At 41.5% G+C, this 14,009-nt stretch overlaps 1 protein-coding gene across 1 annotated transcript; it reads right to left on the bottom strand.

The window, feature by feature from the left end:
• Window positions 1-453: 453 nt before the first annotated feature.
• Window positions 454-4,644, bottom strand: LOC124158293. The gene is made up of 3 exons (XM_046533474.1): window positions 4,347-4,644; window positions 4,124-4,238; window positions 454-2,466 (listed from the first exon to the last, which is right to left on the bottom strand). The coding sequence occupies exons 1-3, from the start codon at window positions 4,491-4,493 to the stop codon at window positions 626-628; spliced, it is 2,103 nt and encodes a 700-aa protein (XP_046389430.1). The 5' UTR covers window positions 4,494-4,644; the 3' UTR covers window positions 454-625.
• Window positions 4,645-14,009: the final 9,365 nt, after the last annotated feature.

Here is a 14,009-nt window from a genome sequence, read left to right as displayed (position 1 = left end):
CAAGTCATTTATGCAGTTCATGGATCGGTAAGGTTAATAGTTTACCTTCGGAGGTCATAATGGGGGTCAAAGGTCGTAGAGTTATTTCCCTATAAATGCCCTTTTCACTAATCAAATAATTAATACGGCATTTCAACTCATAAAGTCGCCTTCCAGAATCCTCTCGTAAGCCACTCTAACATTCTAGAGAACAAACTTGAAGTTTCATGTTAGAACCGTAAAAATATTTTTCGGCGCCGGGTTCGGGAGGCGAGAGCGGATCTTTGGTGCCAATACTGAAGTTACGATGACGTATCACCATATTATCTTTGATTGGAACCCTAGTATATGTATATGTGTAATATTTTTTTAACGTATGCATATGCGATAATTGCATTTCACTGTATTACAAAGAAATAGCATTCAACTAGAGTACAAGTTTGGAGATGCCAAAACGCATTAAAGAAAACAAACTTTTTAAAATTAGAATTTTTAATATTTGTATGCCAACTCGCCAAATATTTTAAACAATAAATTCTATAAATGGCAGAAAGGTATGAGGCTACATTAATGGTACAAACGCTTAAAGATTTATTTAAAATATCAAAATAACAAACACTTCCGTGAAGAGTAGTGAAAAAAAGGTTCATATATAACTATCTTTGAATAACTTATTGCATCTGACAAGCAGAACATCTTCTACCACTTGAGGACATAGTTTACCGCGCAGAACGCTGAGAACGAATTTCAAATTTGAGAAAATCCGTTCAACACTAACTTGCGTCATCGGAAGGGCTAATGCTACGTTAGCTAAAGCATACAACTCAGGTTTCTTTGACTTTTGTGATTCCCAATACAGCAAAATGTTCTGACTTTTACTTATTCTCGGGACCCCAGAGAACTCTTCCAATAACGTTTTGATGGAAATTCCACGGTTGCACCCTGGTGAGTTTTGCTTCTGGATTCTCTCTTTATTTTTCAGAAGGCTTTCAATTGGATCTTCGTCATTATCTACCACCAATTCTTCGTCAGAAACTGCTGGTTCCCTCCGAGCTTCTTTTATACCCGCCAACTCCTGTAGACGCGACCACAATGAAGCTAGGAACTCTATGGCCCTTCCCTTCTCGTCCCCTGACAGCAACACTTGATACCTAGGATCGATATAAATCGCTCCAATAACTGTATCTTGGTGAAATAGAGTCTTTTCTCTGCGTTGCATCGCGTCAAAAATATCTTGTGCTAGTTGTATTGAGGTCATTCCCGCTATAGTTAGCTTACATCTTAGCCACGCTTCAAGAAAGTCGCCCACGGTCAATTGTTCGGCCTGTACTTTCTTAATGGCTATCCTACATGGAATTAAGGCAGAACTCATGTTGGACAATTCATTCCATTCCGCCTCCGATAAGAAAACTTTTCTACGGCATTTTTTCATTGCCTCTGCACTTACATTTTTCAGGCGCAATAGGGACTCCAACATGTCAGCAGTAGAATGCCAACGAGTTTCGCAGTTAATTATTGGCTTTGCGAGCCCTAGGCCACGGAGAAATTCAGACGACGAGGGATTTCTTAGTGATTTGCACATGGTCTGTGCTTTATTTATTATTCCCCTGTGACTTTTCAGAGCGTCACCTACTGCCAGCTCAAGGGTATGGGCCGCACACCGTTGGCCGATAATGCCACATTCTTTAAGAGAGTGTAGTACATCATCGATTGTTTTAGGCCACAGCAATAAGGATGAAGACGCATTATCCGAGGAATCAGTGCCAATACCTGAATATTCATCATTACCATCGACGCCTAAAGCTAAATCTACTTTTTGTCCGTCCAGTTCTTCACTATCTGCATCACTTTTGATAGGTTCTTCCTCTTCGCTGGAACAGCTCTCCATAAAATCTTCTCTCAAGAGGGAAACTGTTTTAATCATATTTGATGCATTGTCCGTTGTAATTGAATATATTTGCTTTAACGAAATCCCATAAGTATGTAGAACATTTTTGATTTCGGTCTTCAAGTTTTCAGCCGTATGTGCACAATAAAGCTGTTTGACACAAAGATTGCGTAGGATTATTTTCCCTTCCATTATGAATTGAATGTTTATTCCTATGACAGATCTCTCTAACCTTGTGGCACAGTCTAATTTTAAACAAATTAGCCTACCAATTACATCTGCCTTAATCTGTTCCCGCATCGCAGCGGCCTCTTCTTGAACACTATCCCGAATATTCTTTCGGTTGACGCATAAGTTGGTTTCTCCAGATTGTTCCCTTAGTGCATTTACTATGGGATCAATTATCATCCTCATCCCACTATCCTCTACAACACTAAATGGACGCCCATTTTTTGTCGTGAGCTCTCTACAGGCTTCGAAGAGTCGAGTCTTTGACATCTTGATCGTGATTGTGTCTGCCTTGCGCTTTCTCACGGTTGTTCTGGAAGGTCCAGGAGTGTTGGTCTGCCTCTCTTGCTCATTGTGTTCATGGGAATACCCTGAAAAAGAAATGAGTTATTGAAAAAGTTAACCTTTACTCGTTGAATGAGAATAATTGAGGAACAATGAGGCCTCCCACGAATGTAATTTTCATCCGTGACGCAATTTGCCATAACAGCAGACCTCATTTCCGTGTTCATATTTATCTGTCCACATTATTCTGTTCATATTTTGTTCCAAGCTTAGAAACAAAGAATAATGTCAGCTTATGAACACAGCCTTGACGAATTCACAGTTAATTGAAATTATTTTATATTATATCTTGTATCATATGTTATAAGATGTGGTGGAAGATTTTAATATTATTTAAATAAGGTATTGCAGTATTTCCACTAAATTTATTTAAGTATGATGCATGTCGTTGTTTCAACAATTGAGAATGTTGTGGAAACGACGATTCGTGTCGTGCTAAAATAAATTATGGATATATTACGGAGGCTTCCGCGGTTAGTTTATTGGTGATGGTTTTTCGGGTTTACACCGCGTTGATACATGTTTTGCGGACGACAGTTTCGGGCGCGTTCCAGCTCCCGTCTTCGGGTCCAAATGATTTGCAGATCTGTGATCCTTATTTATTTACAGCTAGTCAGACGGATGTTGATTTTTAATTCCATTGTTGGAAAAGCCGTTTGAAAGATGAGGATAAAGGATAGCCGTCTTCCCTATTGACGTTCTTTGGGTGACTCGCTATTTCAATCGCCTCCCTTATCAGCCTAGGGAAATATTTATTTTCCCTGGCGATGATTTTCGATTCCTTGAAAAGTATGACGTGCCCAGGTTCCGACCATGCATGCTCTGCAACCGCAGAAAGACGAAAATTTTTCTTTTCGGTTGCCTTAAGATGTTCATTTATTCTGCATTTGAGGGATCTAGATGTTTGCCCGATGTATGATAAACCACAGGAACACGTTACTTCATACACTCCTTCATAGATATCTGATGGATGACGATCTTTTTCACTCCGGAGGAGGTCAGAGGTCTTCTTCAAACTTATAAATCGCGTCAGAACGCCATGTTTGGCGTCATATCTATGAAGGAGTGTATGAAGTAACGTGTTCCTGTGGTTTATCATACATCGGGCAAACATCTAGATCCCTCAAATGCAGAATAAATGAACATCTTAAGGCAACCGAAAAGAAAAATTTTCGTCTTTCTGCGGTTGCAGAGCATGCATGGTCGGAACCTGGGCACGTCATACTTTTCAAGGAATCGAAAATCATCGCCAGGGAAAATAAATATTTCCCTAGGCTGATAAGGGAGGCGATTGAAATAGCGAGTCACCCAAAGAACGTCAATAGGGAAGACGGCTATCCTTTATCCTCATCTTTCAAACGGCTTTTCCAACAATGGAATTAAAAATCAACATCCGTCTGACTAGCTGTAAATAAATAAGGATCACAGATCTGCAAATCATTTGGACCCGAAGACGGGAGCTGGAACGCGCCCGAAACTGTCGTCCGCAAAACATGTATCAACGCGGTGTAAACCCGAAAAACCATCACCAAATTATGGATATATTGCAATGTCATATTAATCTATTATTATCTAAATATTGCTGTCTAATAACATAATTTTTATAAAGCATTGAAAAATAAAGCCAAATTCACTTAGCTTTCATTTAGAATTTATTCGGCACAACTAACGCTGCCAACTTACTTTTATGAATCCTTTCTTTCTCCATTTCTATCCTAGCTTTAATAATTGCACATAAAGCATTTGATGCAGGATGTTTAGTATGCACATGCTTCTCCAATTTGCACGATGCCTTTCCCTGCAAAAGAAAACAGTATTAATCTAATAGGCGAACTATCTCATACCGTTTCATTCTATAATTACTATAGTTTTCATTTCTATTAATTCATGGAAAATATCAACTTACCTTAAATGTTTGGCCACATTGCATTCCTTTGTCGTCTTCAATAGTACAGGTAGAGCAGCCGGTTTCTTCATCAAATGAAAAGTAGCTTTGAATGAAGGCGAGGCTCGGCCTTCCGCCTCTTGCTGCATGGGGCACTTGTGCACTCATACCTTGACCACAAATAGAACACTGAACGCGAAATGGTCATTCGTACGCAAGGATCGTGGTACTAATAAAACAAGCTAGCACCGGAGTTATTGATCATTTTGCGTTGATTGTTGAGATTAGATGTTAATGTATTCATTTATTATAAATGATAGGTGGATATTAATTCGGTTTCTAGTAATTAATAAAGCATTGTATAAGTGTTTTACTACAGCAAATACGATAAGTTTTTTGCTAGTAAATATATATTTGGTTAGCATAATATATCTGATTCATTCATGTTTACATTATTAAATGAAATATTTTTTATATTCTTTTTATCCCGTATCGAGTCGAGACTAACAAGAGTCTCAATGTTGTAACTAGTAGGACATATTTCTTAATCATAAATATTATTATTTCGTTCCCACATACTAGGGTTTCAATCAAAGACAATATGGTGATACGTCAAAGTGACTTCAGTAAAAATTAATTCACTGACCTTTGACCCCCATTATGCCCTCCGAAGGTCAACTATTAACCTTACGGATCCATGAACTGCAAAAATGACTTGGGCACCCTTTAAAACCTATGGTTCGACATGTTGTTTGTCATTATGGTCAGTCGGTTAACTCTATGACCTTTGACCCCCATTATGCCCTCCGAAGGTCAACAAATAACAATACGGATCCATGAACTGCAAAAATGACTTGGGCACCCTTTAAAACCTATGGTTCGACATGTTGTTTGTCATGATGGCCAGTCGGTTAACTCATTGACCTTTGACCCCCATTATGCCCTCCGAAGGTCAACAAATAACAATACGGATCCATGAACTGCAAAAATGACTTGGGCACCCTTTAAAACCTATGGTTCGATATGTTGTTTGTCATGATGGTCAGTCGGTTAACTCATTGACCTTTGACCCCCATTATGACCTCCGAAGGTCAAAAAATAACAATGCGGATCCATGAACTGCAAAAATGACTTGGGCACCCTTTAAAACCTATGGTTCGACATGTTGTTTGTCATGATGGCCAGTCGGTTAACTCATTGACCTTTGACCCCCATTATGACCTCCGAAGGTCAAAAAATAACAATGCGGATCCATGAACTGCAAAAATGACTTGGGCACCCTTTAAAACCTATGGTTCGACATGTTGTTTGTCATGATGGCCAGTCGGTTAACTCATTGACCTTTGACCCCCATTATGACCTCCGAAGGTCAAAAAATAACAATGCGGATCCATGAACTGCAAAAATGACTTGGGCACCCTTTAAAACCTATGGTTCGACATGTTGTTTGTCATGATGGCCAGTCGGTTAACTCTATGACCTTTGACCTCCGTATTTATCTTGAAGGTCAATTCGTGTATAATACGGGTATTCGGAGAATACCATTGACTTGGGCACCCTTAAAAACCCAAGAATCGACACCTATTTGGTATGCTATTCTTTTTGCCGTCCTTATGACGTTGACTGTGACCCTACTGGGTCAATTTATTTACCACTGACGGGCACCTGCCTTTCGATTTTGTGGATGAATCTTTTGAGACGGTGGTGGGTCGAAACTAAACTGTTCGAAGGTGAATCACGTGGTCCCTCCGGTGCGAAACGTAATACGAGTTTCGCTTCGTCCCAGAGGTTTAGTTTAATTTCGACCCGAAGTAGTTTTGACTCCAATTTCATTTCGACCCTCAGTTTAGCTCTTCGGGTTTAATTCCTTTTCGTTTCGTTTCTACATTTTATTTCTGGGAACGAAATTATTGAAATTTTACTGGTTTTGACTTTCGTTTAGTTTCGCTTGCCATCCCTGCCTATAGGTCTTCGGTACTTACTGTTGGCGTCAAAATGATGTGCCGCTGTACTTTGCAAATTTATATCTGGACTTCAGTGCATGCCATAATTATATATAATACATCATGTTACAGGAAATTTTATTCTCAATTCTTATTTATTTTTTGTTTTATGAAAAATTCAAAAATGTAGACGCGCCAGTGCAATAAATGACTCCGCACACCATAAAATTAGCCGTTTTGTCAACTTCATGAACTTTGTAACTCAACCTAGAGAAAACTACTACGTCAACAACATTCATCTTCTACAAAAAGTTGAAATTATTAATGTACATTGATAAAATGGCTTTTGTGGATTATTATAACGCATATTTTGTTGCAAAATAACTAAAATGTTTAAACACTATCTAGTCCTACAGTTTAGCCCGAAAGAAAAAATATAATTGATAGAAACACTTCTTAATTTATTTGAAATTTTTCTATGATCCATAATTTATAACAATATTTGTATTTGTGAATGTCAATAACTTCTATTAATGTCATTTTGCCAAACGGGGCCGCGCCAGGCCTGTGCTGGTTACCAGGAAGTAAAATTTAGCGAGCAAGACGTGGCAACGCAGCTTTCGTTCTCTCCGGCGTATTTTTTAATGCCCATCCATACATAATCTATACTACATAAAAATCATGTATTTTCGGATCATAGAAAAATTGAAAATAAAGTCAGACGTGTTTCTATCAATTTTCTTTTTTTCTTTCTGGGTAAACTGTAGGACTAGATAATGTTTAAACATTTTTGTTATTTTACAACAAAATATGCGTTTTAAAACTTCGCAAAATCCACTTTATTAATCTATAATTATGTTTGCAACATATTGTGGAAGATGAATGTTGTTGACGTAGTAGTTTTCCCTAGGTTGAGTTACAAAGTTCATGAAGTTGAAAAAACGGCTGATTTTATGGTGAGTCATTTATTGCACTCGCGTGTCTACATTTTTAATTTTTCATAAAATAAAAAATAAATTAGAATTGAGAATAAAATTTTCTTTAAAGTGACACATTATTCATTATTATGGCATGCAAAGAAGTCCAGATATAAATTTTCAAAGTACAGCGGCACATCATTTTGACGCCGACAGTAGTGAAGTCCTTCGTGATATCGTGCCTCACAGCATACAGAAGCTGGTCAAAGCATTCTAAATCCATCCGAAAATATAAATAAAATCGCTCATCATGCTCCCTTAGCTTCTTGTAGAGGGAGTGAAATTCTCCTTCCTCCTCTCGAGAAAGATTTATTTCATGAATCCATATTCGACGCTTCTTTCTATAATAGATATCGCAATTTTGTAAACTGCTCATTAAAGTATGACCGAAGCTGGTAAGAATCAAAAAGCAATTACCTGTGCCTTCGCTCTTCGTCGATTAACGTGGCTAGTAGTATTGCTTCCTCTTCAATATCAGAACTATTATTCACCTCCATTGTACGAGTGACTTACTGGATAAAGATCTACCTCGAGAATGGTCGGATTTCGTCGGTTTGTCGCTCTCGGTTTAAGTGCAACATTTCCGTAGGCCGCTTAGGTGTGTGCACAGCGGTGCCCGCGTAGCGGGCGTATCTGCCGCGCGGCCTAGTCCGCCACCGCGGCCGCTTAGGTGTGTGGGAGCCTTTATACTCATTGGATACCTGCACTGTCCTATGGCAAGGACATTGGTCTCAATGGGTGACCATTCTTGGATGGCTGGCACTGTGGACCCATAAGTCTAAGTGACCCCACCGTGTTTTTGACTCTAATCTAAAAATGAGTTATCTGATTGCAATCGGATGTGCACTAAATTATGTAGTGATGGTTCGGATGTTTGCTTGTGGTCACATATGCAATTGAGATAATTTATGTGACCAATGGATGTGCGATTTCACTCTGATGAACGACAGTTTCTTTTTGGTCATTCGTGACTGATTTAATTTGTCAATCATTCGCAACCGATATCCGTCATTGGTGACTGATATTGGTATGTCCGTCATCAATCATTCGTGATCTTAGTCGGTTGTGATTGATGTTGTTAGTGACCGATATCGGTTGTCACTAACATCAGTCGTAATTGACCTATTTCAATAACTTTATTACACAGTTGACGTTTGACCATTCGGGATTGACTCACTTAAATGTGAATGGTGATCTGTGATCGATGTGACTTAAACGACCGACTAGGCCCATCACCGCACTTAATCACTCGCACTGTTTGAACTTGCTGTCATCGTTGTGGGTCCTCAGATAACCCCTTTGCTAATCTCTCAATGTAAACCTGTGCACATTTTACGAGGCGACTGATGTATTAGCGGAATCTGCTTATTTTGAAATGCTTTTAAATTTTTAGTTGTCCATTAATTTTCGAGTGTATTCAGTGTATACTGAGGTTGCCATCTTTTTCTCAAAGAAAATGGAGGAGGAGGATCATACAATTTTCGGTATATTACTATTCTGATATATGATTGGTGATGAAATTTGTGTGGATTGCCAAGTGAAAAAATTCCCCGGTACAATCCAGTTAAAACTTTGTAGCCCATGAATGCACAGGACTCGAGCATAAGGTTGGGCAAAGTATGCGCGGATGAAGAACTAGAAAGGGGGCGAAGCGCTCCATTCAGAGGCAAGCATATGCGGATCTAGGGGGGGGGGGCACGTACCCCCCCCCAGACTCCTAGAAAATGTGCAAGATTTTTAATATGGGCCCATTAACAATGCGTTCATTTTGTATTACGAGGTATCCTCGTGCCCCCCCAGAAAGAAATCCTGGATCGGCCCCTGGAGGCAAGTGGAATCACTATTTATGAGTATGCACAAATCATCCTTTACCTGCATGAACTTGTAGTATGAATTGTCTAACCTACCCAGTTGCATGTTTGAACTACATATTTTAGTATCTATCCAAAGGATTCTATGAGAAATGAATAAACTATAAGAGCAAAATGAATAAACAGATGGAAGCAGCGCAAGTGGTGAGGTGGTTGACAGCAAATGCTCCTTAGTGGCATCTTATGTGAGAATGGCTACTTCTATCCACACCCCTGTGTGATCAGTACTTTTTCATAAAAGACTCACCCTTGTCCAAAACTGGTGTCCCTGCAGGGTCCACCCAAGTTTTAACCCGATTTTATGAAGAATCAAACCACGGACCCAGACTTTTAACTCTGTGCTAGTCATTGCTGTATCCATGTGCCTTGCCTCTCCTTCAGTCAGGGGCACAGCTAGGAATTAAGGCTGGGGGGGGGGGGGGGAGGGATTTATGTGCAACTAATACCGGGGTGTGTTGGGGTATGGAATACCCACCAGGATAAGCGGTAGGTGCGAGATTAATAAATTGCGGAATTTTAAGATAAATGGTTCAAAATGTTGAGTTTTACGGCTTTCTGAGGGATATTTTATTAATCCTTACACTTTCTATTAGTAATATCAATCCAATAAAGTAAAGTGGATTAAACTTGAAATTTCTCTGAGCTCTGGGGGGGGGGAGAGTTTAACCCCCAAAACCCCCCCCTCGCTGCGCCACTGCCTTCTGCAATATTATGGAGGTTCACGGCTGTATGTGTTAGGTCCTCAGTGTGCATCAAGGATGGCAATGCATGGTAAATATGAGAAATCTTGCTTTCCAAGGTTTGAATCCAGGTCTGAAGGAATTTTTTCTGTAGCAATAATATGAATTTCACACACTAAATTTCACTTGGAATCATTGCTTGATTTCGGCTGGAAAACACCAGCATGGTATTCAGTCACTTCTTACCACGGGGACAATTTGGTACAATAATTTGGCACTTCGACAATTTTATTTATTTATTTTCATATCACGGAAAAAAGCCTCTACATCGGGGCTTTTCAACAATTTTTAACAAATACAAGTTCACAAACAACCATTCCCTGGATATAGGGGTAACCTACCTCGGCGGAACTCGAACTCTTGATCTCTTGTTTGGCGGGCGGGACTTTTTTAATTTAATGCGATTTATCTTTTATAAATATTTAATATGAACGGTTTTGCTTTTAAATATTTCCAGGTGTGCTTCTACACTGAATGTAGCTGTAAAAAGGGATACGGATTGAATGAAATATTTTAAGTGGAAGTGGCCAATAGATATTTTCATGTACATGCCCATGCAGATTGAATTAATGGTAAATTTGAAAACTGAAACTGCAGAGCGCAGTGGTGCAGCGAGGGGGGGGGGGGGTTTGGGGGATAAACCCCCCCCTCCCCAGCGTTCAGAGAAATTTTTAAGTTTAATCCATTTTACTTATTTGGATCAGTATTACTTATAGAATAGTATTCGGATTAATCAAATATCCCTCAGAAGGCCGTAGAACCTGCCATTTTGAACCATTTATCTTACAATTTTTTCTGAAGGAGGGCCGCCGCACCTCCCACTTACCCTGGCGGGTATGCAATACCCCCACACCCCAAAGTATTAGTTGCGCCCAAAACCCCCCCTAGCCTTAATTCTTCGCTGTGCCCCTGGCAGAGCGTACTCACAAATCTTTGATATATTCCCAGTTTTATCTTCTCTTCTTCTCGTAGTATTAAACCCTTTCTGGAAAGCAGGTGTGAGCGTTTAGCAATACGCTGTGTTGATTGACCGTTATTGTCATGATTCCCGCTAGATGTATTTGGGCCGAGGATTAAGTTCAAACAATTCTGCACGAGATGTCTCTGGCACCTTCGCGATGCGGCGCCCCGTGGCGCCTGGCGCCAGCTCGTGCGCCCCTGGCGTCGATCCCGCGAAGCTTCCCGCTCGCAGCGGCAGAAAACACAAACGGACGAACTCGCCTGCATCGGCTCAGCCCCGCGCACGTGTTCTCAATCCCTCGCCGGACAACGCCGTCAACTCGTCTTGGAATCGTCTGCATCGATACCGCTGTCTGTGGTAGGAGTCCATCTCATTGTCAGTCGCTCATCTCCGAGTGCCCTTGCGACTGGATTCTGGTCTATTAGCGGACGCACCTCAAGTTGGCGAAGAAATTTGCGAGCATTCTCTACGATTGTTGCGTTATATCCTAATGGCTAGTTGATGCTAGTTATCAACAAACCCTTGCGACGCAAAAACAGGAAAGGCGCTCGACATATTCGATCAGCGGGATTGTTCTTCTGGTGAGACCTCGGTTTGACCGCGTCGCCACACTCATCGGTTGAGCCAAAAACCCTTTGCTCCATGCTGTGAATTCTCGACGAGTGCCAAAAGAGTCGACCAACGGTCACCCCCTGGCTTGTTCTTCAAGTGAATATACCGTGGTTTCGACCTATTCAACCGGGTTTGCTACATCCCATTGTTTTGATCTAGCAGACCGGTATATTTATTATTCGCTGTCATCTCTTGTCGGGCGTCAGGTCGTTTCTGCCAACCTGTGTCAATCCTCGCCTGAATTGTTTTCTGCGAGTGGACAGACCCTTATCCGACCCCACCCCTTTTTTATCGGGTGGTTTATAACTTCCCGTTACCATCATCTTCAACCAGGACACGTGTGTAATATGCACTGTCAATATTCGCCTGGTGTCTAGTCGTGTTGTGCCCCCCGGTCGAACGTAGGCTGGCGTGATTTTCGATTGAATAGACCTTCGTTCGACACTCATCTCCTTTTTTATAGAGTGGTTCCCATTCCCATCATCTTTGAACTGGACACGTGCTGTCAGCATTCCCTTTCATCCCTCGCGAGGCTTCCAGTCGTCTTTTTAGCTCCTCGTCGTTCGTCGGCTGGTGTGTTTCCTACAAGTGAGTAGACTTTAGCTCTGGCTCACTATTTATCGGGTATACTACCCCTCCCCTCATCTACCGTCGTCTTTGACGAGGGAGGTTGCTTTTAAAATCGACGTTATATCTCGCTCGGCATCGAGTTGTCTATGTGCCCTCGGACAGTCCTTGTGTGGCGTGTTTTTCGAGTGAACAGAGCTTGGTTCGAACCCATCCCCTGCTAGCAGTGCATTCAACCTCCCTCTACCTCCCCTTCTTTTACCAGGGAACCAGGGCAGTATTCAACTGTCATCTCACGAGCCTGTGGACCTTGACTGCATCGACGCTCGTCGGGTGAAACTTCCCCTTGCCTCCCCTTCGCCCGTGAAACAGCTGATCTTCGCGCGCGGGGAAGAAGTTAGGTCGACGAGCGTTCACGTCTCTTTGGTCAAAGCGGGCTGGGTTCCCCCGCCGAACCTCCGCCCTCGCCCGCCCAACTTAACTGCCCGCCCCGCCACTCAGCGTGCGTTCCGTGCAGTTCGGAGTGTTTACGCTCACCTCCTGCGAATGCTAACGAATCATCCCGCCGCTCAGTGTTTCTTGGTGTCTTGAGCTTCGCAATCGAGTGTCGTCCCGAGTGTGTTGCCCTTGTCTTACGTCTTGTGCTGCTATTGAGTGCGTGTGTGGATTAATCCTCCTCGCCGCGTCGGATTATCAGCTGCAGTGTGTTGTGGGCTGACTCCTGCCACACCCAGAGATCTGCCGATTCCTCGACCATCGGACGTCGACTGCCATCGCGGATGGACTAGGCCACATCACATTAAGGTTTGTCCTCTCTCTCTCTCTCCGAAGAAGTCTGAAGCCTTGATTCCAAACGCCAATTTTAGTTGCTTGGGAAAGTATTTCAGGCAGTGGCGCAGCGAGGGGGGGGGGTTTGGGGGTTAAACCCCCCCCCCCCAGAGCTCGGAGAAATTTTTACGTTTAATCCATTTTACTTAATTGGGTTGGTATTACTAATAGAATAGTAGAATAGAGTAAGGATTAATAAAATATCCCTCAGAAAGCCGTAAAACTCACCATTTTGAACTGTTTATCTTAAAATTCCGCAATTTATTAATCTCGCACCTACCGCTTATCCTGGTGGGTAATCCATACCCCCACACACCTCGGTATTATTTGCACCTAAACCCTCCCCAGCCTTAATTCCTAGCTGCGCCTCTGATTTCAGGAACCGGTTTTTCGATTGTCTTATGCAATCATTTGCGGGGAGTAACAGCAGTTAACTCACCGTCGTTGATGATAGCCTAAGAACAGGGACGTATCGAGGATTTTTTCTGGAGGGCACAAAGGTCTCACAGGACTTCTCATATTTGAGATTAAAAACAAAATGCAACAATTACTGTAGAAAATATTCTCTTTATTTTGCAATGAAATTTTTTAATATAAAATTAAATGATTGAGCCTTCGTAATGCACAAAATAAAACGAACGTGATAATAACCCCATTGAAAATCTTGTCTATTTTTTAAGTGTCTCGGGGTGGGAAGGAGGAAGGAAGGGAATACCACCATTTTCACAATCGTTGGGAAACTTTTGGTATTTTTGCGAGCTAATGAATCCGTTTTACCTGTTCAAAATAGTTTTCATATCAATCGACGACCCATGCAGGTTCCCATTCCACTTGCCATGCGCTCGCTTTTTCCTCCGTTCCTTAACCTCCCACATCGTCAACCCCCTGCTCTGGTGCGCATTTGATGCCGTAAGCTAAAACGAAGAATTCTTATTGCTGCCATAGCCAGGGGCGGATCCAGGATCTCTTTCTGGGGGGGGGGCATAAGCAATGCCGTAACCAGGATTTGCACGATTAATTGCACACCAAAATCATAACACTCAAAAAAAGTTTCTATAGACAAAAATAAAATCAGAAACACCATAGAAATCTAAAAAGTAATATTATGTATAAAATTTCATGCCTCGCTTGTAACACTTACTATATAGGACAAACATCACAATATTTAAAAAATAGGATTTCACA

Source organism: Ischnura elegans, chromosome 4 (assembly GCF_921293095.1).
Source record: "Ischnura elegans chromosome 4, ioIscEleg1.1, whole genome shotgun sequence".
Taxonomy (NCBI): Eukaryota; Metazoa; Arthropoda; class Insecta; order Odonata; family Coenagrionidae; genus Ischnura; species Ischnura elegans.
Note: the sequence above shows the minus strand (reverse complement) of the source record. Positions and strands in the feature narration are given on the sequence as shown.